This window comes from Haliotis rubra, unplaced genomic scaffold, assembly GCF_003918875.1.
Source record: "Haliotis rubra isolate DU_JTF1 unplaced genomic scaffold, ASM391887v1 Scf90, whole genome shotgun sequence".
NCBI classification, from domain to species: domain Eukaryota; kingdom Metazoa; phylum Mollusca; class Gastropoda; order Lepetellida; family Haliotidae; genus Haliotis; species Haliotis rubra.
This window is the reverse complement of record NW_025767635.1, coordinates 1,606,208-1,633,721: the sequence shown is the minus strand read 5'-3', so window position 1 is coordinate 1,633,721 and position 27,514 is coordinate 1,606,208. Positions and strand designations below refer to the sequence as shown.

The 27,514-nt window shown below is 44.2% G+C and overlaps 1 protein-coding gene across 1 annotated transcript in view; it reads right to left on the bottom strand.

The window, feature by feature from the left end:
* Positions 1-2,904: 2,904 nt before the first annotated feature.
* The window catches only part of LOC124263987 (diphosphoinositol polyphosphate phosphohydrolase 1-like), a 51,279-nt gene continuing 26,669 nt past the window's right edge, over positions 2,905-27,514 (bottom strand). The window contains exons 2-4 of the mRNA XM_046698720.1: positions 14,715-14,870; positions 12,819-12,903; positions 2,905-4,434 (exon numbers count right to left, since the gene is read on the bottom strand). Coding sequence (XP_046554676.1) covers positions 4,325-4,434; positions 12,819-12,903; positions 14,715-14,870 — 351 coding nt within the window. The 3' untranslated portion in view covers positions 2,905-4,324. The remainder of the gene's footprint in view (positions 4,435-12,818; positions 12,904-14,714; positions 14,871-27,514) is intronic.

The following is a 27,514-nucleotide window of genomic DNA, read 5'->3' as shown; positions in this document are numbered from 1 at the left end:
CAGGTATAGATCTACAGGTAGATGTACAGGTAATTACACAGGTATAGATCTACAGGTAGATGTACAGGTATAGATTGAGATATAAATATATCAGAACAAATCCAAATCTCATGTCTCTCACACAAACAAACCAGACCTGAATTTGTTTCGTTAACAAGCTGTCAGTGTTACAATATCCCCAAAGTACCATGACGTAGGATATTACAGCAGCAGAAGCATCACAGCGACGTCTTAAAGCTCTTCATTCAAAACTAAACAATCAACAGTGAAGTTCATATGCAGACTAGGAAAACCAATGTGCAGATTCTCATAGTTCTTATTTCTGAAAATACAACTAAGCATATACTGAAAAACTGATAGTCTTATTTGAATCCTAATGATGGATCAATTTCATCCATTAAAAAGAGAATACAGATTGACCTGTAAGCAGGACGGCTTAAATTATCCATGTTGCTTTAAGACACTACATGACAGGTGTCAAGAAGGAAGACAGGCCTGACCACTACACAGATGGGAGACCCCCCTGTAAACTGGACACCGTTGTAGACTGGACACCCTTGTAGACTGGACATCACTGTAGACTGGACCCCCCTGTAAACTGGACACCCTTGTAGACTGGACATGACTGTAGACTGGAGCCTCCAGTAGCCTGGAACCCCTGTAAACTGGACACCCTTGTAGACTGGACATGACTGTAGACTGGACCCCCTGTAAACTGGACACCCTTGTAGACTGGACATGACTGTAGACTGGACCCCCCTGTAAACTGGACACCCTTGTAGACTGGCCATGACTGTAGACTGGACCCCCCTGTAAACTGGACACCCTTGTAGACTGGACATCACTGTAGACTGGAGCCTCCAGTAGACTGGACTCCCCTGTAAACTGGACCCCAGACACACATGGAAGCTTTCTACTATGTTACCTTAAGATTTTCATCCGTGTTTCCTCAAATCTCATTCCTCAACATGGTCACAGTGATCTGGGGATGTTGCAGAATGTGTGCCAGTCACAGGGACCAAGGGATGTTGCAGAACATGTGCCAGTCACAGGGACCAGGGGATGTTGCAGAATATGTGCCAGTCACAGGGACCAGGGGATGTTGCAGAACATGTGCCAGTCACAGGGACCAGGGGATGTTGCAGAATATGTGCCAGTCACAGGGAATGTGGGCGGGTACACCAGGGATGTTGCAGAACATGTGCCAGTCACAGGGACCAGGGGATGTTGCAGAACATGTGCCAGTCACAGGGACCAGGGGATGTTGCAGAATATGTGCCAGTCACAGGGACCAGGGGATGTTGCAGAATGTGTGCCAGTCACAGGGACCAGGGGATGTTGCAGAATGTGTGCCAGTCACAGGGACCAGGGGATGTTGCAGAATGCGTGCCAGTCACAGGGACCAGGGGATGTTGCAGAATGCGTGCCAGTCATAGGGACCAGAATGATGGGGACCAGGATGTTGCAGAATATGTGCCAGTCACAGAATGCGTGCCAGTCACAGGGACCAGGGGATGTTGCAGAATGTGTGCCAGTCACAAGGACCAGGGGATGTTGCAGAATGTGGGCCGGGTACAGGGACCAGGGGATGTTGCAGAATGTGTGCCAGTCACAGGGACCAGGGGATGTTGCAGAACATGTGCAGGTCACAAGGACCAGGGGATGTTGCAGAATGTGTGCCAGTCACAGGGACCAGGGGATGTTGCAGAACATGTGCCAGTCACAGGGACCAGGGGATGTTGCAGAACATGTGCAGGTCACAAGGACCAGGGGATGTTGCAGAATGTGTGCCAGTCACAGGGACCAGGGGATGTTGCAGAACGTGTGCCAGTCACAGGGACCAGGGGATGTTGCAGAACATGTGCCAGTCACAGGGACCAGGGGATGTTGCAGAATATGTGCCGGGTACAGGGACCAGGGGATGTTGCAGAATGTGTGCCGGGTACAGGGACCAGGGGATGTTGCAGAATGTGTGCCGGGTACAGGGACCAGGGGATGTTGCAGAACATGTGCCAGTCACAGGGACCAGGGGACGTTGCAGAATGTGTGCCGGGTACAGGGACCAGGGGACGTTGCAGAATGTGTGCCAGTCACAGGGACCAGGGGACGTTGCAGAATGTGTGCCAGTCACAGGGACCAGGGGATGTTGCAGAATGTGTGCCAGTAACAAGGGCCAGGAGATGTTGCAAGGCGTTGCAAGATTTTGAGATTTCCCACAGTGGCATGATGTGGGATGTAAGTAACCACTTAAAACAGACATGAGTCAGTATTGTCTGCTGGTCTGTCTGCTGGTCTGTCTGTCTTTTGGTCTGTTGGTCTGTCTGCTGGTCTTTTGTTCTGTCTGCTTGTCTGTTGGTCTCTCTGCTGGTCTGCATCCCAACATGACCAGTTTAAGCAACAAGGTCCACGCTGGTGTCCAATGTACAGTGGGGTTTAACACCCTGTCTAACACACAGTCAATGTTCTACTTTTCCCAGGGGTTTTCACCACATCATTAACATAAAAAAAAATTCAAAAGCAGTACAGATAGTGATCTTTATATTGTTGTACTGGCTCCTGCCTAGAGTAACACAGAGTAACGGTTGGTACATCACCCTGTCTTCCAGAGTGTATATATAGCACCTGATTGAATCCAACCCAATCTGTCATCAAAGGGATCTATGATTGCTCCAAATACCTTTCGCAACTTCTGTATATACTGGCCTCAAAGTATATGTTTACAGCAATTAAAAAAAACATCTGTAAATAATGGTTTCATGTCTTAGAATATTACTTATAACACTTATTTCTAAAGTTTGTCAGCTCACTAGAATAGAGGCCTTACTACACTAGAGGAGACTGTGACTCAACGTGCTGCTCAGTTCATGGCAAATCCCAAAGGCAAACACCAACAGTAAATATAAATAGTTCTGTCTGTGAAATCACTAGGTCTCATTTATTCCAGGAAAACAAATACACTTCAAAAACCGTGTTGTCAATATGACCAGCATGAATGAATACTCAATCCTTGGTCTGAATGTAAATAAATACTGCATGTAAATCTCTCTCTCACACGCACTCTCTCTCATACAAACACAGAGCATTGTATAGTTCCACATGGTAACTTGGAAAATCTGGAAAAGTCATGAAAAAGTCCTAGTCTAAACAGGTAGCAAAATAGATGTTCATTAATTCCATTGTTTCCATTGTGAAGTCTTAAAATATCTTGTATCAAAATGTCTTAAAAAATTAACACTATGTGTTTATCATTCCTCATAGTAAAGGTATTTGAAGGCAAGACAGTTACATAGTTGTGCACGAAGCAGCTGAGGCATGGTATACTGAGTTTTCCACAAAGATTTATAAAAAAAAAATGATTTGTTACCTCATCCGCAACACCATCCGACATCATCGTCACATTAAGGACGCAATGGTCTGGATGCCCCCACACAATACATTCAGAAGTAAAGTGGGATTGTGGTTGAAACATTACAAACCTTCAGAGTCAAACTAGATTTAGAATAAAAATCTTCAAAACAAAGTGTACGAGGCCAAGAGGCCTTGCAATCCTGCAAGGGAGACAACTCCATCACACAGAATGATCATTGGCGTAATGGCTACAGCCCAACCAGAAACATAACTTTTCTCAAAATTCATTATTCAGAATAAAGTCCATTTATCCAGAAAATATGAAGGAAGCCCTACAAAGTGGCATCAGACTCGATACTGTCCAGTCTTCTCCCATGTACTGGAACAAGCAAGTTTGTGAGGATGCTCAAACTACGCGGGATAGACATTGTGATATCTTGCTTGTCTCATTAGAATGACAGATGCAACCTTTTATCAACTAAATACATTTAATAGATGCATCCCAGTGTTGTGTTGGGACAGTTAGCGAGCTTGTCTGATGACTGAGTTTGGTATTACAACTAGCAGCACCTTAAAGATCGGAACAGTACTGGAAATATGTTCAATATGATTATATCACAATCTGCACAATCCAATCCTCTCTCCCAATTATTCCACTGTTCACAAGTGGTATTTCTTCTTGTGGACTGTTATACACACTAAATCTCGCCAAGATGGCACCTCACTCTCTTACCAGTCACTCAACAATATACACATACTGACTTTAATAATTATCCATATCACATAGGTATCTTAAAACCTCCATATAATACATACATAATAACCATCAATGGCTGCAACCAATCAGAAAACACATCTTCTTAATAAATTCAGTCACATGACAATCAACATGTCATAATCGTTCAATCAAAAGAAGTGTACAGTCCATAGCGTGCAACTTTACATCTTGTGCTAGGGAGGCTGGAATGTAGTAATCTCAGGTCACCAAAGGTCGATCTTTGAGTAGTTCCAGGTAGGTGACTTGCACTGGCTTGTGCAATAACCGCTCCCTCGCCTCACACAAGGGAAACCACTCTCTCTTGCGACCTACAAAGAAAAGGATATTTACGTCAGTGGTCTATTTGTTACAGCATAAGACATGTTCATCTCTCCGGAGGGCACATGATAAATATCAGTGTGTCAGTGGAGGGAGTGCATGTACACCAGCCTCAGAATCCTCCTGCAGCACACCTGGAGGGGGTTACCTCTTTTACTGTGTCTATATGACATTGTACACCATACTGATAAGCATCCAGATTATATATACAAATCTCAGGATAAGCAAACCGAGGGTATGAAGACATATCCCTCGAAATATCATGTAGACAGTTAGGTTTAATCAGATAACAACTAATAGGTTCCAGACTACTGGGATCCAGGCTACTGGGGTACAGGCTACTGGGGTCCAGGCTACTGGGATCCAGGCTACTGGGGTACAGGCTACTGGGGTGCAGGCTACTGGGGTGCAGACTACTGGGGTGCAGGCTACTGGGGTACAGGCTACTGGGATGCAGGCTACTGGAGTACAGACTTCTGGGATCCAGGCTACTGGGGTGCAGGCTACTGGAGTACAGACTACTGGGATCCAGACTACTGGGGTACAGGCTACTGGCTACTGGGATCCAGGCTACTGGGGTACAGACTACTGGGGTACAGGCTACTGGGATCCAGACTACTGGGGTACAGGCTACTGGGACCCAGACTACTGGGATCCAGGCTACTGGGGTACAGACTACTGGGGTACAGACTACTGGGGTACAGACTGCTGGGGTACAGGCTACTGGGGTACAGGCTACTGGGATCCAGGCTACTGGGGTACAGGCTACTGGGGTACAGACTACTGGGATACAGGCTACTGGGGTACAGGCTACTGGGGTACAGACTACTGGGGTACAGACTACTGGGGTACAGGCTACTGGGATCCAGACTACTGGGATCCAGGCTACTGGGGTACAGGCTACTGGGGTACAGACTACTGGGATCCAGGCTACTGGGGTACAGACTACTGGGATCCAGGCTACTGGGGTACAGACTACTGGGATCCAGGCTACTGGGGTCCAACTGTCACTGAGTCAACACAAACTGGTTCTGTCCACAGAGGTACTGGTGAGAGGGTACTGTACCCTTTAATGGGCACAATTCCTTTACATCCTTCAGAACATAGGTGTTTTCACCTGACCAAACAGACAAAAATCTTGCACGATTTTATTCCAAGGTTAAATATCTACTAGCAACATAAATAAGTGAACACAAGACTTGATAAAGGTATAAAGATGATACATGTATGTAATTAATCAATATGTCGTATGTCCATCATGTTGGGTCATAGATGCACAACACATGGACAGCATCTTGTTGATTCGCTTGCGTTCAGTTGCCCATAGTATTGCCTTCTATTTCACTTGAAGAGCTACCCCAAGCTGGTGCACGTTGGCAGGTGCTGGATCCCAGGTGCTGGATCCCAGGTGCCGGAACCCAGGTGCCGGATCCCAGGTGCTGGATCCCAGGTGCTGGAACCCAGGTGCTGGAACCCAGGTGCCGGATCCCAGGTGCCGGATCCCAGGTGCCGGATCCCAGGTGCTGGATCCCAGGTGCCGGATCCCAGGTGCCGGATCCCAGGTGCCGGAACCCAGGTGCCGGATCCCAGGTGCTGGATCCCAGGTGCCGGATCCCAGGTGCCGGATCCCAGGTGCTGGATCCCAGGTGCAGGTGCTGGATCCCAGGTGCCGGAACCCAGGTGCTGGATCCCAGGTGCTGGATCCCAGGTGCCGGAACCCAGGTGCCGGATCCCAGGTGCTGGATCCCAGGTGCCGGAACCCAGGTGCAGGGGCGGGTTTTACGCTGCTGTTAGCAATATTCCAGCAATATCATGACCCATTCTAACGCATAAATTCCAGTGTGGAGTGTAACACATATACTACTCAGCATTTCATAGGGATATCTCTATCATTCAAGGACATCCCAGTAAATACTTTTTCATATGACGGAACTTGAACGACATGAGTTTTGTAGTATTCTGTTATAATTTACCGGCATGATATGGAAACCTAACACCACTGACAAGTCCTGCAGCCTTTCACTACTCATACATACTACTACTACATTTCAAGTGGAGTTAAGCAAGTATTTTTCATCACTGCTTTCAACACACACATCCCCTACACTAGCTGTGTGCCAGAGACTCCAACAGGCCTTTCAACACACACATCCCCCACACTAGCTGTGTGCCAGAGACTCCAACAGGCCTTTCAACACACACATCCCCCACACTAGGCTGTATGCCAGAGACTCCAACAGGCCTTTTAACACACACATCCCCTACACTAGCTGTGTGCCAGAGACTCCAACAGGCCTTTTAACACACACATCCCCCACACTAGCTGTATGCCAGAGACTCCAACAGGCCTTTCAACACACACATCCCCCACACCAGCTGTATGCCAGAGACTACAACAGGCCTTTTAACACACACATCCCCCACACTAGCTGTGTGCCACAGACTCCAACAGGCCTTTCAACGAATACATCCCCTACACCGGCTGTATGCCAGAGACTACAACAGGCCTTTTAACACACACATCCCCCACACTAGCTGTGTGCCACAGACTCCAACAGGCCTTTCAACACACACATCCCCCACACTAGCTGTATGCCAGAGACTACAACAGGCCTTTTAACACACACATCCCCCACACTAGCTGTGTGCCACAGACTCCAACAGGCCTTTCAACGAATACATCCCCTACACCGGCTGTATGCCAGAGACTCCAACAGGCCTTTTAACACACACATCCCCACACTAGCTGTGTGCCACAGACTCCAACAGGCCTTTCAACACAGCAATACATCCCCTACACCCAGAGACTGTATGCCACAGACTCCAACAGGCCTTTCAACACACACACATCCCCCACACTAGCTGTATGCCAGAGACTACAACAGGCCTTTCAACACACACATCCCCCGAACTAGCTGTATGCCAGAGACTACAACAGGCCTTTCAACACACACATCCCCCACACTAGAGACTCCAACAGGCCTTTCAACACACACAATCCCCCACACTAGCTGTATGCCAGAGACTCCAACAGGCCTTTCAACACACACATCCCCCACACTAGCTGTGTGCCAGAGACTCCAACAGGCCTTTCAACACACACATCCCCCACACTAGCTGTATGCCAGAGACTACAACAGGCCTTTCAACACACACATCCCCCACACTAGTTGTGTGACAGAGACTTCAACAGGCCTTTCAACACACACATCCCCCACACTAGAGACTCCAACAGGCCTTTCAACACACACAATCCCCCACACTAGCTGTATGCCAGAGACTCCAACAGGCCTTTCAACACATACATCCCCCACACTAGCTGTGTGCCAGAGACTCCAACAGGCCTTTCAACACACACATCCCCCACGCTAGCTGTATGCCAGAGACTCCAACAGGCCTTTCAACACACACATCCCCCACACTAGCTGTGTGCCAGAGACTCCAACAGGCCTTTCAACACACACACATCCCCTACACTAGCTGTGTGCCAGAGACTCCAACAGGCCTTTCAACAAATACATCCCCCACACTGGCTGTATGTCAGAGACTTCAACAGGCCTTTCAACACACACATCCCCTACACCAGCTGTGTGCCAGAGACTTCAACAGGCCTTTCAACACACACACATCACCCACACAAGATATGTGCCAGAGACTCCAACACAGGTCGTTCCTCATTTGGCAGGATATAGCATAAGATGTAAGCCATCAATAGAGCACACAGTGTCATCCACACAGACTGGCGAGCCATGAAGTCATCAACATTTGTGGATAAATTATGTAAAAGCAATATTTCTACACTACAAATAACCAACACCCCCCACCAATGCTGCCTTTCTCTACAGAAACTTAGTCAACTAGGTATTCAGCAAGCTTCCATGGCAATATCCTACAGCCTCCTCTTTATCAGACAGATCAATTACACACTCTGCAGACGATAGTAATGACTGGATACAACTGCCTCCTCTACATCAATGCAACACCATCTACAGACCGTGTCTAATCTGCGTATCACGGCAGATTGAAGGGCTGTAACCAACACAATAAACTGGCAACTGCTCACTAGCTGAACACCCGTCTTTGAAGCTGCTTTCCTAGCAACTAATTAGCAATTCATTGAATTCATTATTTATATGGTTCTCAGGTACATCAAATGTAAAGTGTTAAGAATTGGAGAAACAGGTCATTTGATACACAAACAGCTTTCACATATCAAGCTGTGATTCCAGTGTGGTTTACAGGCTACATATGCATGTCAACTGTGTTCCACCCTGACTAAAGGGCCTGTATGTCATGTCAGAAGATCTGGAGGTAAACAACAGCCGAGAAAGACCCCCAGCTGAGCCAAGTCAGCTCGCCTTACTTCACAAGTTTCTCCTCCAGTGACCACTTCATGAGTGTAAGCTCATCATCATGTGTCCCAACATTGTGGTGTTTGTAAGGCACATCAAAGTAGCTGTATGTCTGGTCCTGAGGACAACTACACAAATAGTTCATCATGGTTCAGGACATTTTCTCAAAGTAAGTAAAACATACACAAATTTGTAGATTAATCTACGGTAGATGACTATCCAGCCTGTACCACACACAGGAACACATATAACCTCACACTCAACTGCCACCATAGATGACTATCCAGCCTCTTTCATGAGAGATGACCTGCATGTCTAGTCATACAAGATATTAGAATATCACCATTTTCCCCTGTGTATAAGCAGTGCCATTTGCTCAATCAATCATACTCGACTTAATTTCCCGCTAGCCTGTAAGAGGTGCCTCCCAATATCCCACAATGCCCTTCTGCTCAGTGGAAGTGTGTACAGGAAGCATCATAAAGCGATATTCTTGCTAATGAGATCGCAAACTGAGAGTACGTCCTCCGATAAACTCCACTGATCAATGGACTTGAAGTGTAAATATTGGCACTCCTTGTTCCAGTTGAATAAACTCCACAGTTATGCTGTGGGTAGCTCCAATCAACCAAAACAACATAATTCTTCAATTATTATGCAAGAAAAACACTGCTTGGAAACATCAATAGTCTGATCAAAAAATCATCTGCCAAATATGGCAACCACCAAACAATACGTTGATATTCAGGAATTCCACTGAACCATTTCAAAGCTTCAATAGTGATATAATCTTTCAAGATAACATTTTCATGTCATTGATAACCATTATACCAAATCTGGATGTACTTGAAAAGATATAGAGTGAGTGAGTGAGTGAGTGAGTGAGTGAGTGAGTGTGAGTGAGTGAGTGAGTATGGTTTTACGCCGCTTTTACAAGCAATACTCCAGCAATATGACTGCTGGGGACACCAGAAATGGGCTTCACACATAGTACCCATGTGGGGAATTGAACGTGGGTTTTCAGCGTGACTAGCGAACGCTTTAACCACTGGGCTACCCCACCGCCCCGAAAAGACAGAGCTGAGAGAGAGAGCTGTAGATGGCTGTCCCATCTGTTACACACAATCATTGGCGTGGAGTGACAATACTGACAGGTAGGACAACACAAGCAAGGCTTAGTTCACTGTCCGTTTTAGGTCTCTTACAACTTACTAAGGATGTGGCAATGTCATACATGGACATACACTGTCATCATATGTGACCAGGAAGGGTCAGGGTGTCATCCACATTTTTAATGCCTGTCATATATGGACTTACACTGTCATGATGTTTGACTGGGAAGTGTCTGTGCTATAAAAGCAAAGGTGTCAAGCTGTATCAAGGGAGTATATTGGCTATATCACAGTATGTCAATCAAGGGAATATATTGGCTATATCACAGTATGTCAATCAAAGGAGTATATTGGCTATATCACAGTGTGTTACCCGAGGGAGTATATTGGCTATATCACAGTATGTCAATCAAGGGAGTATATTGGCTATATCACAGTATGTCAATCAAGGGAGTATATTGGCTATATCACAGTATGTCAATCAAGGGAGTATATTGGCTATATCACAGTGTGTTACCTTAGGGAGTATATTGGCTATATCACAGTATGTCACCCGAGGGAGAATATTGACTAAATCACAGTATGACAATCAAGGGAGCATATTGGCTATATCACAGTATGTCAATCAAGGCAGTATATTGGCTATATCACAGTGCGTTACCCGAGGGAGAATATTGACTAAATCACAGTATGACAATCAAGGGAGCATATTGGCTATATCACAGTGCGTTACCCGAGGGAGTATATTGGCTATATCACAGAGTGTTACCCGAGGGAGTATATTGGCTATATCACAGTATGTTATCTTAGGGAGTATATTGGCTATATCAAAGTGTGTTACCTTAGGGAATATATTAGCTATATCACAGTATGTCAATCAAGGGAGTATATTAGCAATATCACAATATGTTACCTTAGGGAGTATATTGGCTATATGACAGTGTGTTACTTTAGGGAGTATATTGGCTATATCACAGTATGTCAATCAAGGGAGTATATTAGCAATATCACAGTATGTTAATCAAGGGAGTATATTGGCTATATCACAGTGTGTTACCTGAGGGAGTATATTGGCTATATCACAGTGTATGTTAATCTTAGGGAGTATATTGGCTATATCACAGTATGTCAATCAAGGGAGTATATTAGCAATATCACAGTGCATTACCTGAGGGAGTATATTGGCTATATCACAGTGTGGCTACCTGAGGGAGGGAGTATTGGCTATATCACAGTATGTCAATCAAGGGAGTATATTGGCTATATCACAGTGTGTTACCTGAGGGAGTATATTGGCTATATCACAGTGTGTTACCTGAGGGAGTATATTGGCTATATCACAGTATGTCAATCAAGGGAGTATATTGGCATATCACAGTGTGTTACCCGAGGGAGTATATTGGCTATATCACAGTGTGTTACCTGAGGGAGTATATTGGCTATATCACAGTTTGTTACCTTAGGGAGTATATTGGCTATATCACAGTATGTCAATCAAGGGAGTATATTGGCTATATCACAGTATGTCAATCAAGGGAGTATATTGGCTATATCACAGTATGTCAATCAAGGGAGAATATATATTATATCAAAGTACTATGTCAATAAAGGTAGCATATTGGCTATATCACAGTATGTCAATCAAGGGAGAAATATGGAGCATAAACGTCTGTAAGTTTTAGAAGATCATGCAAAGGACTGCACAGAGCAGCTCAAAATGTGGAAAGGCCACTATTTCAGTTTAGCATTTAATTGATTCTCAAACCCCAGTCAGCTTTTACCGCAGGATTTACGGCAGTGCACACTGTCCCCAAGGCATCTTCTCAACAAGTGTTGTCCAGTTGTTTTTGTGTCATGGATTCCTTAAGACATGGTTCAGAAAAAACAGGTCCCCTAGCAAGCAGCCACATATTACTGTTAGTGTTTCTAAAACATGTCATATCTGTATTATTTCACACCATGCTGGACGCCAACACACACTTGAAGAATTCTGATTCCATCACATGCTCGTTATGGTGATGACCATCCACATCCACTGCATCTTCGGAGCAACCATTAAGGAATTTCTAATTTGCAAATGTCAGGGGACTGGAGTGGTAAACACGCCTATGGTGTCGTGAGTCAATAGTTTGGCAATTATGTTAAATTTTTTCCAATATGTCTGGCTTCAGATTCAAACACATCGTGCCACAGACAATGACATTGAAAGTCATTTCTGTCCTCATCACAAAGCTGCTGCCTTACAACATCACCAGCACCAGGGGCATCGCTGCTGCTGCTGCAGGCAGTCTGTGCGGTGGGTGAAACTTCAAATCAATGGCCAACATGTTCAACTGTAGTGAGTATCAGGGAGGTCATGATGGGTGTTGGAGGAGTAATGACTGAAATCACACACGCTCACGCGAGTCAACGTAATGAAACATGTCACTCACTGACGCTTCAACAAGTTAAACTGTAATTAGGCTAAATTAACTTAATGCAATACTACTTCATGAGATCCTAATATTGTTACTTTCATGGCTCTCACATGCCTTGTGTAAATGGCACAGCCATTAGCAACATGTAATGAATCAATTTATCCACTAATATGGTTTATGTTTTACTTCCAGCTTCCCCCTCAGTATGATGTGTAGAAGACCACAGAGATATTCCAAATGAAAAACATCACATGGAGGCATCTCCAAAGGCAGACATCACAGAAACATCACCACATCCAGACATCACCACATCCAGACATCACACCAGGCAGACATCACCACATCACCACATCCAGACATCGCATCAGGCAGACATCACCACATCCAGACATCACCACATCCAGACGTCACCACATGCAGACATCACCACATGCAGACATCACCAAGCAGAGACATCACCACCCATATTCATCATGAAAACAGAGGAACTTACCCATGCTTTTGGAATCCTCCCACTCGTCCAACAAATCTGTCACAACAAATGTATACACGGAGGTGCGGTGTTTCTTAGCTTCATTCTGGAAGAGAGAGTGAGGAGAGTCTTATCTCTACAACTGAGGGGAAAGCAGAGGTTGGTGGGTGATCAGCGAGTGGATGGTAGCTGCTTTCTTGGCAGGAGGTTGGTGTGGGTTTTGGTGTGCAAGTCGGGTTTGTGGGTTTGGGTGAGTGCGTGGACGGGTTGGTGTGAGTCTCTGTCTTGGTCAGTGGATCGGTTTGTGTGTGGCAGAGTGGGTGTAGGTCTGTGTGTGTGGATGGGTGGGTGTGTTGGTTTGTGTGTGGATGGGTGGGTGTGTAAGATCTCTGTGTGTGGATGGGTGGGTGTGTAGGTCTGTGTGTGTGGATGGGTGGGTGTGTAAGATCTATGTGTGTGTGTGTGTGTGTGTGTGTGTGTGTGTGTGTGTGTGTGTGTGTGTGTGTGGATGGGTGGGTGTGTAGGTCTGTGTGTGGATGGGTGGGTGTGTAGGTCTGTGTGTGGATGGGTGGGTGTGTAGGTCTGTGTGTGTGGATGGGTGGGTGTGTAGGTCTGTGTGTGGATGGGTGGGTGTGTAGGTCTGTGTGTGGATGGGTGGATGTGTTGGTTTGTGTGTGGATGGTTGGGTGTGTAGGTCTGAGTGTGTGGATGGGTGGGTGTGTAGGTCTGTGTGTGTGGATGGGTGGGTGTGTAGGTCTGTGTGTGGATGGGTGGGTGTGTAGGTCTGTGTGTGTGGATGGGTGTGTGTGTAAGATCTGTGTGTGGATGGGTGGGTCTGTAAGATCTGTGTGGATGGGTGGGTGTGTAGGTCTGTGTGTGTGTGGATGGGTGGGTGTGTAAGATTTGTGTGTGGATGGGTGGGTGTGTAGGTCTGTGTGTGTGGATGGGTGGGTGTGTAGGTCTGTGTGTGTGGATGGGTGGGTGTGTAGGTCTGTGTGTGTGGATGGGTGTGTGTGTGTGTGTGTGTGTGTGGTCAGTATGTGGGTCTCTGTGTGTGGCAGAGTGTGGGTGGTAAGGTGTATGAGTTTGGGTGGGTGGGTGTTTATGTGGATTGGTCAGCAATATTCCCAAAGACCCTCTAGCCTTACTGAATTTTTTCTTTCCTCCATGTTCACCATCTCCCTTGTACACCTATCAGTTTCCTTTAGAACTTACATGTTCTATGCTCACTCTATCTCTTACACCCTCTATGCTCACTCTGTCCCTCAAACCCTCATTGCTCACTATCCCTCGCACCCTCTATGTTCAGTCTGTCCCTCACTACCTCTATGCTCACTCTATCTCTTACACCCTCTATGCTCACTCTATCCTTGCACCCTCCTTGCTCACTATCCCTCACACCCTCTATGTTCAGTCTATCCCTCACTACCTCTGTGCGCACTCTATCCTTCACACCCTCTATGCTTGCTCTATCCCTCACTACCCCTATGCTCTTTCTATCCCTCACACCCTCTATACTTGCTCTATCCCTCACTACCCCTATGCTCTTTCTATCCTTCACACCCTCTATACTTGCTCTATCCCTCACTACCCCTATGCTCTTTCTATCCCTCACTACCCGTATGCTCTTTCTATCCCTCACTACCTCTATGCTCACTTGATACCTCACACCTTGCACATTGTATCTTTAGCACTCTCTATGCTCCATGTCTACGATGTGCCCTTCATGATCACCGTATCCATAGCCTTCTATGTTCACCACATCCATCACACCCTCTATGCTCACAACACCTACTATGCTCATTGTTTCCATGACCCTATACCACTGTCTCTCCTCCTGTGACTAAAGAGTGTAAATGGCGACACCCTGCCACCACAATCTGTACAGCAGTTCTGCCTCCACCGGAATCTACTTACCTCGAAGTTGCCCAGGTGTCGGCCAAGCTGCCCCAGGACACCTGCTTCCTCCCTGGCCTCGCGGGATGCAGCAATCTTCGTCTCCTCCTCTGGCTCGATGCCGCCTCCTGGAACCACCCACCGATCTCGATGACGGCTGCTTGTCACCAGGAGGATCTGCAACACACAAAGTTTTATGTTTTTAATGTGCTGCTACAAAGAGACTTTGGTATTGAGGCATCATTGTAATCAGTGATGTAGCCATGGCAGGGTTATACAAAGACCTAACTACCACAGCTGACCTTATATTTGTGCGAGAGTGGTTTCTTTCACGCCAGAGAAAATGGAGTGTGAAACATGGTTGTATTAAATGAATCCAAGCTTGAAGCATTTCCATGTACAGAAGCTTATCAAGTACACTCCCACACATGTCTCACTGGACACGTGGCATCAACTCCATCACCCTTTCATTTTCTGGGGGCCATGTCCAGCCAAAGTAATCTATATGAATGACAAGACCAAATACATTCTCAGAAAACTCAAAGGAAGAAAGAAATATGTCCAATACAGAAAAACAGTTATTGTACTGTTGTGGCAAATTTCTGATATTTTAAAAATATTGAATGAGGGAGTAAGACACCACATTCCAAAATTATGGGGGTATGATTCAGTTCTCAACCCTCATGGCACCTTCCTTCATACCCCTCATGCCAACCCCTCTCACAGAACCACCACCCCTTCATGCAACCACCACTCCTCATACCACACACACACCCACTAACTCCGTCATACCACCACCCCTATACCACCACCACCCCTCATTCCCTTTACAACTCACAAGTAACTTATATCAACAGTGTGTGCCAGTGTGTAACTGTGTGCGCCAGTGTATAACAGTGTGTGCCAGTGTATGCAAGTGTGTGTCGACATATATCTGAGGTGTAACAGTGCAACTGTGTACCAGTGTATAACTGACAGCGTGTCAATGTAATATCGAGTAACAGTGTGTGCCAGTGTATAACTGACAGCGTGTCAATATAATATATCGGAGTAACAGTGTGTGCCAGTGTATTACTGACAGCATGTCAATATAATATATCGGAGTAACAGTGTGTGCCAGTGTATTACTGACAGCATGTCAATATAATATATCGGAGTAACAGTGTGTGCCAGTGTACAACTGACAGTGTTTCAATGTAATATATCGGAGTAACAGTGTTTGCCAGTGTATAACAGTGTGTGCCAGTGTATAACTGACAGTGTGTCAATGTATATGTGAGTGTGTAACTCTGTATATGGATAAGTGTGTAAGTCATTACTTTCATAATTGCTAGGTTTGATCCACTTATAATCAAATCTGTATTAATAACCCATTGCTATGGCTGTCTGACCCCTGGTGTTCCGTCCACTGGGCAGCAAGATAGATTACCTGTCACTTGTAATTAAGAGGTTTCTAACCAGGGGAATCAGCTTGTCAGATAGACTTGAGAAGCAAATGAAATGTCTTATGTTATCGCAAGGATGAGACGGTCCCTAGTGTGATCAGTGAATTGGAGTAATGTTAAGATATCCTATACAGCGAAACTGTGTCGGGGACCCAGAGCATAGGCAATGCAGTGAGTGTTAGAGACATACAAGGCTGAGCATAGATAATACACTAAAATTATGCTAAACAAACAGCTGCTGAACAAGACAACATAGTGAAAACACATTGATCCAGCAAGAACTACAGGCAGAGCAATTGGACAATACAGTCAAACCGTGCTGCAGGAGGTCCATCCAGATCGGCTGGACAGACCACAGGCAATACAGTCAAACCATGGTGCAGGAGGTCCATCCTGATCTGCTGGACAGACCACAGGCAATGCAGTCAAACCGTGCTGCAGGAGGTCCATCCAGATCTGCTGGACAGACCACAGGCAATACAGTCAAACTGCTGGACAGACCACAGGCAATGGTGCAGGAGGTCCATCCAGATCTGCTGGACAGACCACAGGCAATACAGTCAAACCGTGCTGCAGGAGGTCCATCCAGATCGGCTGGACAGACCACAGGCAATACAGTCAAACCGTGGTGCAGGAGGTCCATCCAGATCGGCTGGACAGACCACAGGCAATACAGTCAAACCGTGGTGCAGGAGGTCCATCCACATCTGCTAGACAGACCACAGGCAATACAGTCAAACCGTGGTGCAGGAGGTCCATCCAGATCTGCTGGACAGACCACAGGCAATACAGTCAAACCGTGTTGCAGGAGGTCCATCCAGATCTGCTAGACAGACCACAGACAATACAGTCAAACCGTGTTGCAGGAGGTCCATCCTGATCTGCTAGACAGACCACAGACAATACAGTCAAACCGTGCTGCAGGAGGTCCATCCACATCTGCAGGACAGACCACAGGCAATACAGTCAAACCGTGTTGCAGGAGGTCCATCCACATCTGCAGGACAGACCACAGGCAATACAGTCAAACCGTGCTGCAGGAGGTCCATCCTGATCTGCTGGACAGACCACAGGCAATACAGTCAAACCGTGGTGCAGGAGGTCCATCCAGATCGGCTGGACAGACCACAGGCAATACAGTCAAACCGTGTTGCAGGAGGTCCATCCAGATCGGCTGGACAGACCACAGGCAATACAGTCAAACCGTGGTGCAGGAGGTCCATCCAGATCTGCTGGACAGACCACAGGCAATGCAGTCAAACCGTGTTACCATTGTATAGTCATGGTAACAGCACATAGTATAGTCAAGGCAACAGCACATAGTATAGTCATGGTAACAACACATAGTATAGTCAGGGTAACAACACATAGTATAGTCAAGGCAACAGCACATAGTATAGTCAGGGTAACAACACATAGTATAGACATGGTAACAGCACTTCATAAATGAATCTTCTTTTAAATGTATTTCTTTAACCCATTCAACACCGTAGGCCGGAAAACCGGCCAAGACGTCACGAGTCCCCAGACACCGTAGGCCGGTTTACCGGCCAGGCAGTAGTCGCATCAAAATGATCTATAATTTTGGGAACCTAACTAACATATGATTTTTTTATTAAATCTATCACTTTTCACAATGTCTGAAAAAGCTTATCAAATACATTTCAAATGTCCATATATTATCGACAGGATTAGAATTATAAACTGTTTTTCACAATGTTATTGAAAAAAACAATTCTCGGACACATGCTTCGGCAAGGGTCCACAGTAAAGTTGTCAAAGAGCAAAGTAACGATGTTTCGACAAAATAATTAAACAAACTGAATAAACTGAAGAATAAAATCCACAACAGTACTCATAAAAGTTGTCAAACGTACATTATAACTTACTATTTCCATCTTTTGGAGCGATCGTGTATTGTAATGCAAGTGACATCTCGGCTTTCGTCGCCTCGAACTTCACGCTCGGACACGATGTTTAATGTTAAAATATATGCATGAAGCATTTTTGTCACAGGTCATAACCTAGCACGATACGCCCACCAAGTTCCATAATATACGTATAGGTGGTGATTTATTGCGTAACACGTTCAGAATAGCATGATTTTACCCAAAAGTTTCGTCTGAATCATTAGTTTTCGTTTACGAGGACGGTATCCATTGCTGTAATATGATTGGCTGCCTTAGGTCACGTGTACGATTTTGACCAATCACAATGCTTATATCAGACTGTGGCAAAAATGTCATTAGAAACCAATTTTTATCCAATAAAATCACTTCTTACGACTGTGAAAATACTCTGGGCAAGGGTACAGTGATATTGTTGATGTTCAGAGCTTTCGAACGATACCCGCCTTCAAACGAATCGCCTCACATGTTATTCATACAAAGCTTCGAAAACCAAGGTATTTCCCGCTGTTGTATCACGTTACCGAGCGGAAAGTCACTGATATCGGGAAATAGACGACCATACATATTATTTGAGAAATCTATTTTAAAATAATTTTCTGATTACGTAAAAAATGAAAATATAGAAGAAAAAGGTAAGGGGATATTATGACACGTAACAAATGGAAAAAATTGCCATATTTTTTGCTCCCTTCATGGTTTATCTGGACATTATACATTTTTAAGCTTGCTGTTTCATTAAAAATTATTTATGTTGTAGTTGGATTATTTGAATAATATGATCAAAAATAAATTTCATATTGATGAACAGTAGGATAAGACCTTTCAAATGGTGTATGATATGTAGTAGCAATAATGTTTTACAAGCTGATATTTTCCTTGATAAACATAGGCCCATCTATGACCTCAGAGCCTATGGGAACTCAGTGTCATGGTAGTAAAAGCCTCTGGTAGACTGGTGTTGAAAGAGTTAATATAGTACAATGAAGAATGTAGCATTGTTTAACCTATTACAAGCTCAGTGTGTTTTGTAGTTTCTATGGAAAGTGATTTGTGGTGTAAGCCTGCACATATTATTTAATTGCGCTTTTCAACATTAACTGTGAAACAAGACTGTCAAAAACTTGTGTCGTAACACAATCTTCTGGGAAGGTAACATGTGGGTGAAAGACGCGTGACGTGAGTGTGACACAAGTGAAGCACCACTGACAAGCTGAAACAAGAAGTTGAATGGACACCACCACTATCACACACACACACCACCACCAATCTGAACCATCTGGACACATAGAAGTGTGACACAAAGTGTATTTACACCGTTCATAAATCAAGGAAATGATTTGGGAAGATTACAATGTTACAACACCACGGCTGAATCATGTATAAAAACAACGAACACAAAGCCGCCTGGACAAGATGAAGCAGCCTGGTGCAAGTCTAGGTTTTATCAAAGGTTCCTACACAAAAGAAACATGAGGGAAGCAGCCCGCTGCAAGTTCAGGTTTTATCAAAGGTTGCTACACAAAAGAAACATGAGCGAAGCAGCCCGGTGCAAGTCTAGGTTTTATCAAAGGTTCCTACACAAAAGAAACATGAGTGAAGCATATGGGCCGGCATAGCTAAATGAGTGTAAAGGTTGTACTTGGGTCATAGCTGATATCAGCGGGAAAAACATAAACACATAGTTTGCCTGATGAATTCCTTGGAAATCTTATCTACAAATATCTATAAATATTCCAAGGTCACCAGATATTTGAACCAGAAAACGTTTTAATGTGTAAGGTATTAATTTTCAAACAAGGCAACCTGAACATGGTTGCTCACATGTAGCTTCAACAGGCAGCGGTAGAGCAATGTAGACAGCACCATAGCTACCACTATATATAACACCATAGCTACCACTATAACACTACAGCTACCACTACAACACTACAACTACCACTATAACACTACAGCTACCACTATAACACTACCACTGTAACACTACAGCTACCACTACAACACTACAACTACCACTATAACACTACAGCTACCACTATAACACTACAGCTACCACTGTAACACTACAACTACCACTATAGCACTACAGCTACCACTATAACACTACAGCTACCGCTATAGCACTACAGCTACCACTATAACACTACAGCTACCGCTATAGCACTACCACTATAACACTACAGCTACCACTATAGCACTACAGCTACCACTATAGCACTACAGCTACAACTATAACACTAGCTACCACTATAGCACTACAGCTACCACTATAACACTACAGCTACCACTATAGCACTACAGCTACTACTATAACACCACAGCTACAACTATAACACCATAGCTACCACTATATATAACACCATAGCTACAACTATAGCACTACAACTACCACTATAGCACTACAGCTACCACTATAACACTACAGCTACCACTGTAACACTACAGCTACCACTATAGCACTACAGCTACTACTATAACACTACAGCTACCACTATAGCACTACAGATACAACTATAACACTACAGCTACAACTATAACACCATAGCTACAACTATAACACTACAACTACCACTATAGCACTACAGCTACAACTATAACACTACAGCTACAACTATAACACCATAGCTACAACTATAACACTACAGCTACCACTATAGCACTACAGCTACAACTATAACACTACAGCTACAACTATAACACCATAGCTACAACTATAACACTACAACTATAGCACTACAGCTACAACTATAACACTACAACTACCACTATAGCAGTACAGTTACAACTATAACACTACAGCTACAACTATAACACCATAGCTACAACTATAACACTACAACTACCACTATAGCACTACAGCTACCACTATAACACTGCAGCTACCACTATAGCACTACAGCTACCACTATAACACTACAGCTACTACTATAACACTACAGCTACCACTATAACACTGCAGCTACCACTACAGCACTACAACTACCACTATAGCACTACAGCTACCACTATAGCACTACAGCTACTACTATAACACTACAGCTACCAATATACCACTACCACTATAGCACTACAGCTACCACTAGCACCACAGCTACCACTATAACATAACACTACAGCTACTACTATAACACTACAGCACTACCACTTTAACACTACAGCTACCACTATAGCACTACAGCTACTACTGTTACACTACAGCTACCACTATAACACTACAGCTACCACTATAGCACTACAGCTACTACTATAACACTACAGCTACCACTATAACACTACCACTGTAACACTACAGCTACCACTATAGCACTACAGCTACCACTATAACACTACAGCTACCACTATATATAACACCATAGCTACAACTATAGCACTACAGCTACTACTACTATAACACTACAGCTACCACTATATATACTACACTATAGCTACCACTATAACACTACAGCCACTACTATAACACACTATAGCACTACAGCTACCACTATAACACTACAGCTACCACTATAGCACTATAGCACTACAGCTACCACTGTAACACTACAGCACTACAGCCACCACTGTTAACACTACAGCTACCACTATAGCACTACAGCTACAACTATAACACTACAGCTACCACTATAACACCACTATAGCACTATATAACACTACAGCTACCACTATAACCACTACCACTGTAACACTACAGCTACACTTATAACACTACCACTGTAACACTACAGCTACCACTATAACTACCACTAACACTACAGCTACCACTATAGCACTACCACTACCACTATAACACTACAGCTACCACTATAACACTACAGCTACCACTATAACACACTACAGCTACAGCTACCACTATAACACTACCAGCCACCACAGCCACCACCGTACCAACTACCACTGTAAGACTCAACACCACTGTAACACTACAGCTACCACTATAACACTACAGCTACCACTGTAACACTACAGCTACCACTGTAACAGTAGCACCACAGCTACCTACTATTGTAACACTACAGCTACCACTGTAACAGTGTAAGGCTATAACAAGGCTACCACAGCACTACCACTATACAGCTACACTATAACACTACAGCTACCACTGTAACACTACAGCTACCACTGTAACACTTCACAACTACCACTGTAACAGTAAGGCTACAGCTACCACTGTAACACTAAGCTACCACTGTAACACTACATCTACCACTGTAACACTGTAACAGTAAGGCCACTACCATTGTAACACTACATTTACCACTGTAACAGTAAGGCTACCACTGTAACAGTACCACTGTACACTACATTTACCACTATAACACTACAGCTACCACTATAACACCACAGCTACCACTGTAACACTACAGCTACCACTGTAACACTACAGCTACCACTGTAACACTACAGCTACCACTGTAACACTACAGCTACCACTGTAACACTAACACCACTATAACACTACAGCTACCACTGTAACACTAACAGCTACCACTGTAACAGTAAGGCTACACTACAGCTACCACTGTAACACTAACAGTAAGGCTACCACTGTAACACTAAGGCTACCACTGTAACAGTAAGGTAACTACCACTGTAACACTAAGGCTACCACTGTAACACTACATTTACCACTGTAACACTACAGCTACCACTGTAACAGTAACTGTAACAGCTACCACTGTAACAGTAAGGCTACCACTGTAACAGTAAGGCTACCACTGTAACAGTACCACTGTAACACTACAACTACCACTGTAACACTACAGCTACCACTGTAACACTACAGGCTACCACTGTAACAGTAAGGCTACCACTGTAACAGTAAGGCTACCACTGTAACAGTAAGGCTACCACTGTAACAGTAAGGCTACCACTGTAACACTACATTTACCACTATAACACTACAGCTACCACTGTAACACTAAGGCTACCACTGTAACAGTAAGGCTACCACTGTAACAGTAAGGCTACCACTGTAACACTACATTTACCACTATAACACTACAGCTACCACTGTAACACTAAGGCTACCACTGTAACAGTAAGGCTACCACTGTAACAGTAAGGCTACCACTGTAACACTACATTTACCACTGTAACAGTAAGGCTACCACTGTAACAGTAAGGCTACCACTGTAACACTACATCTACCACTGTAACACTACATTTACCACTGTAACAGTAAGGCTACCACTGTAACAGTAAGGCTACCACTGTAACACTACAACTACCACTGTAACACTACAGCTACCACTATAACACTACAGCTACCACTGTAACACTACATCTACCACTGTAACACTACATCTACCACTGTAACAGTAAGGCTACCACTGTAACAGTACGGCTACCACTGTAACAGTAAGGCTACCACTGTAACAATGTATCCCCTTTGTCTAACACAAATCACACCCTGAATACATCTGCAACTGCATGAATGACCTCATGTTTTACAAAACTACATCAGAGTATACATTTTGTGGTCAGAATATATTACATGCAAGTCACGTTAATAAATAACAACCATGGACATCTGAATGATGCTGACAAGGTAGCTTAATGACGTGGGGAATCAAACCCAGAATGACACCAGTTTACCAATGGTGCTAACCTAATGGCCCTCTCACTAAGCTATGTACAGATGGCCTCTTGCAAGCCACTAAAGTCTGGCTCAAGCATCAGTACCGCCAAACATAGATTGTCAACGTTAAATACCAAGTCTGACTTCTTCCATTGATTCTCTTCCTCAAATGCACACATTAAGGCAGGACGCAACTTTTTAAAGGATTTCAAATAAATGTATTTTTCGAAAGAAGAGAAGATTGAAAAGAAATTCAATGATCTATTTTCATCGGCGAGGTTCATTTCAGCTTGCTGATGTCAGTGGTGTTCCAGCCAATGGCGGCGTCTGACCTCCCACTGCAGGGAGCCACTGCTAATTGTCAAAGCAAAGAGAAAGATGATGGTGCTCTTTCATCTCCATAAAAAAAATATCAGCAGCTTTCTTCTCTTCCTTCAGCGAAATTCACGTTTTTCTGGCTCACTTTCCATTCCTGAATGTGGTGGAAATTTTCACAGAAAAATTGTACAGAAGACCATTAGCATTATCATTTTCACTTTCAAGTAACAGGCATGAACTGCGATATTATTCATCTAAATTCCCTACTTGTAATGATAAATGATAAAAAACATGAATAAAACCATTTGATAAAAATTTCTGTTCCATGTATGAAGGATAGTGTTGAGTGAGGCTATTCCAAGATAACTACCTCACCTTATATGTTGGTCATGGATGTATGCTGCCAGTAGGTAAACAACTTCTGTTATTCACATGAGATTACACAATCACCACTTTCATGGACACAAATATTTGACATGTACTCAATACTCAGTAACTGATATGGGTTATTGCGGCCAGACAATACCGGATTAAACACAGGAGTGAGTGGGTGGGTGGGTGAGTGCCAACTAAATCAGAACAAAAGTACATTTTTTAAAACTAGAGAATACTCATATCATAAGACTCATATCAGAACACCAACAACAGGCAGACTGAGTACCAGCAGCCATGACAGATTAACATGTACAAAACCTCCGGTGTTCCTGAGCTTCTCATGTGTAGTATGGTCTTAGACTGTTATGGTCAACACAAACAAACACATCAGTCACACACGATGACGTTGTTGCATGACAAAATGGAGATGAATCATCGTCAAACTGACAAAGACACAGCACTCTCCTGTCAGATAGTGACGACATTTTCACTTGAACCTCATGAGGAATTTCGATTCTGTTTCCTTGAAGAGGTGTCATCAGGATTTTAAACTCTTTCTCATAAAGATACCTTTTTTAATGTAACATCGACTGACTTTGCACTTATCACCATTGCCAGCATCAGAAACACAGCCATCATGTACGTTGAAGGAACAGCCTCATAATTCATTCTGTCATCTTTAAAACCACAAGAACATATTTAATCTATGATGCTGAATTGTTTTTATGTATGTTGATTGTGTTTATGTATCCATGGTAACCACCATTTCCTCTACATGAAAACCCTGTCAGCTATGTTTGTTGACATTAATCAATGTGTGGAATCAAACTGTCATGTTGATGGAACAGACTACTTCCTACAACACTTCCCCATTCATTCACAGGGCTTACGTATAAAATATACTACTCTTGGAAAGGTTTTCTGGGAGGTCTCATCATGACGAAAACTTAATTTTCAAGCCTGTATAACTAACAGTGCTTTAGAAGATGACAGCAATATAATCATGTTTATTTGTTTGTTTGTTTAACTCTGAACTTACCAATATTCCAGCAACATGACTGTGGCTGGTCAATAATCAAGTCTGGACCAGGCAAACCTGAGGTGAATATTACAATCAACCCAAACCTGGGCTGACAGGGGCTTACCAGGGGTTCCCTAGGAGGGTGTCCATTAAACACAATGGTGACTTGGTGACTTGGTGACTTGGTGACTGATGTTTGTTTCCAGTGTCTGAAGAGTTCACAAATGTGTACCTCATCAATCCCCGTCACATCAGTTCCTGTATGATCCACTAGTCACAGTTACCAAGGATATCCCAGCAGGGAGTGAATGTCATATGTGAAATGTCGTCAGCACTTCAAACAGACCAACAGACCAAGGTGACGAAAATGTCTACCATTCCCAAATGAACAAACAACAGACACTGCTGTCACTGAACACACAACACATTGCTGTCAGTAAACATCGATACACATTGCTGTCAGTGAACACACAACACATTGCTGTCAGTAAACAAGATACACATTGCTGTCAGTGAACACACAACACATTGCTGTCAGTAAACACGATACACATTGCTGTCAGTGAACACACAACACATTGCTGTCAGTGAACACACAACACATTGCTGTCAGTAAACACGATACACATTACTGTCAGTGAACACACAACACATTGCTGTCAGTAAACAAGATACACATTGCTGTCAGTGAACACACAACACATTGCTGTCAGTAAACACGATACACATTGCTGTCAGTGAACACACAACACATTGCTGTCAGTGAACACACAACACATTGCTGTCAGTAAACACGATACACATTACTGTCAGTGAACACACAACACATTGCTGTCAGTAAACACGATACACATTGCTGTCAGTGAACACACAACACATTGGCATCAGTAAACAAGATACACATTACTGTCAGTGAACACACAACACATTGGCATCAGTAAACAAGATACACATTGCTGTCAGTGAACACACAACACATTGCTGTCAGTAAACACAACACATTGCTGTCTGTGTCAGCGAACATGACACACATTGCTGACAGTAAACACGACACACATTGCTGTCAGTAAACACAACACAAGAGCACTACTGTAGGGAACACCTCAAGAACCCTACTGTCAGTGAACACCTCAAGAACCCTACTGTCAGGGAACACCTCAAGAACCCTACTGTCAGTGAACATCTCAAGAACCCTACTGTCAGGGAACACCTCAAGAACCCTACTGTCAATGAACACCTCAAGAACCCTACTGTCAATGAACATATCAAGAACCCTACTGTCAGTGAACACCTCAAGAACCCTACTGTCAGGGAACACCTCAAGAACCCTACTGTCAGGGAACACCTCAAGAACCCTACTGTCAGGGAACACCTCAAGAACCCTACTGTCAGGGAACACCTCAAGAACACTGCTGTCAGGGAACACCTCAAGAACACTGCTGTCAGTGAACATCTCAAGAACACTGCTGTCAGTGAACACCTCAAGAACCCTACTATTAGTGAACATCTCAAGGACACTGCTGTCAGGGAACATGTTAAGAACACTGCTGTCAGTGAACAACTCAAGAACCCTACTGTCAGTGTACACCTCAAGGAGTCTGCTGTCAGTGAACACCTCAAGAACACTGCTGTCAGTGAACACCTCAAGAACCCTACTATTAGTGAACACCTCAAGGACTCTGCTGTCAGGGAACACGTTAAGAACACTGCTGTCAGTGAACATCTCAAGAACCCTACTGTCAGGGAACACCTTAAGAACCCTACTCTCAGTAAACACCTCAAGAACCCTACTATTAGTGAACACCTCAAGGACACTGCTGCCAGGGAACACCTTAAGAACACTGCTGTCAGTGAACACCTCAAGGACTCTGCTGTCAGTGAACACCTCAAGGACTCTGCTGTCAGTGAACACCTCAAGGACTCTGCTGTCAGGGAACACCTCAAGGACTCTGCTGTCAGGGAACACCTCAAGGACTCTGCTGCCAGGGAAACACCTCAAGGACTCTGCTGTCAGTGAACACCTCAAGGACTCTGCTGTCAGGGAACACCTCAAGGACACTGCTGCCAGGGAACACCTCAAGAACCCTACTGTCAGGGAACACCTCAGGGACTCTGCTGTCAGGGAATAACTCAAGAACCCTACTGTCAGAGATCACCTCAAGAACACTTCTGTCAGAGAT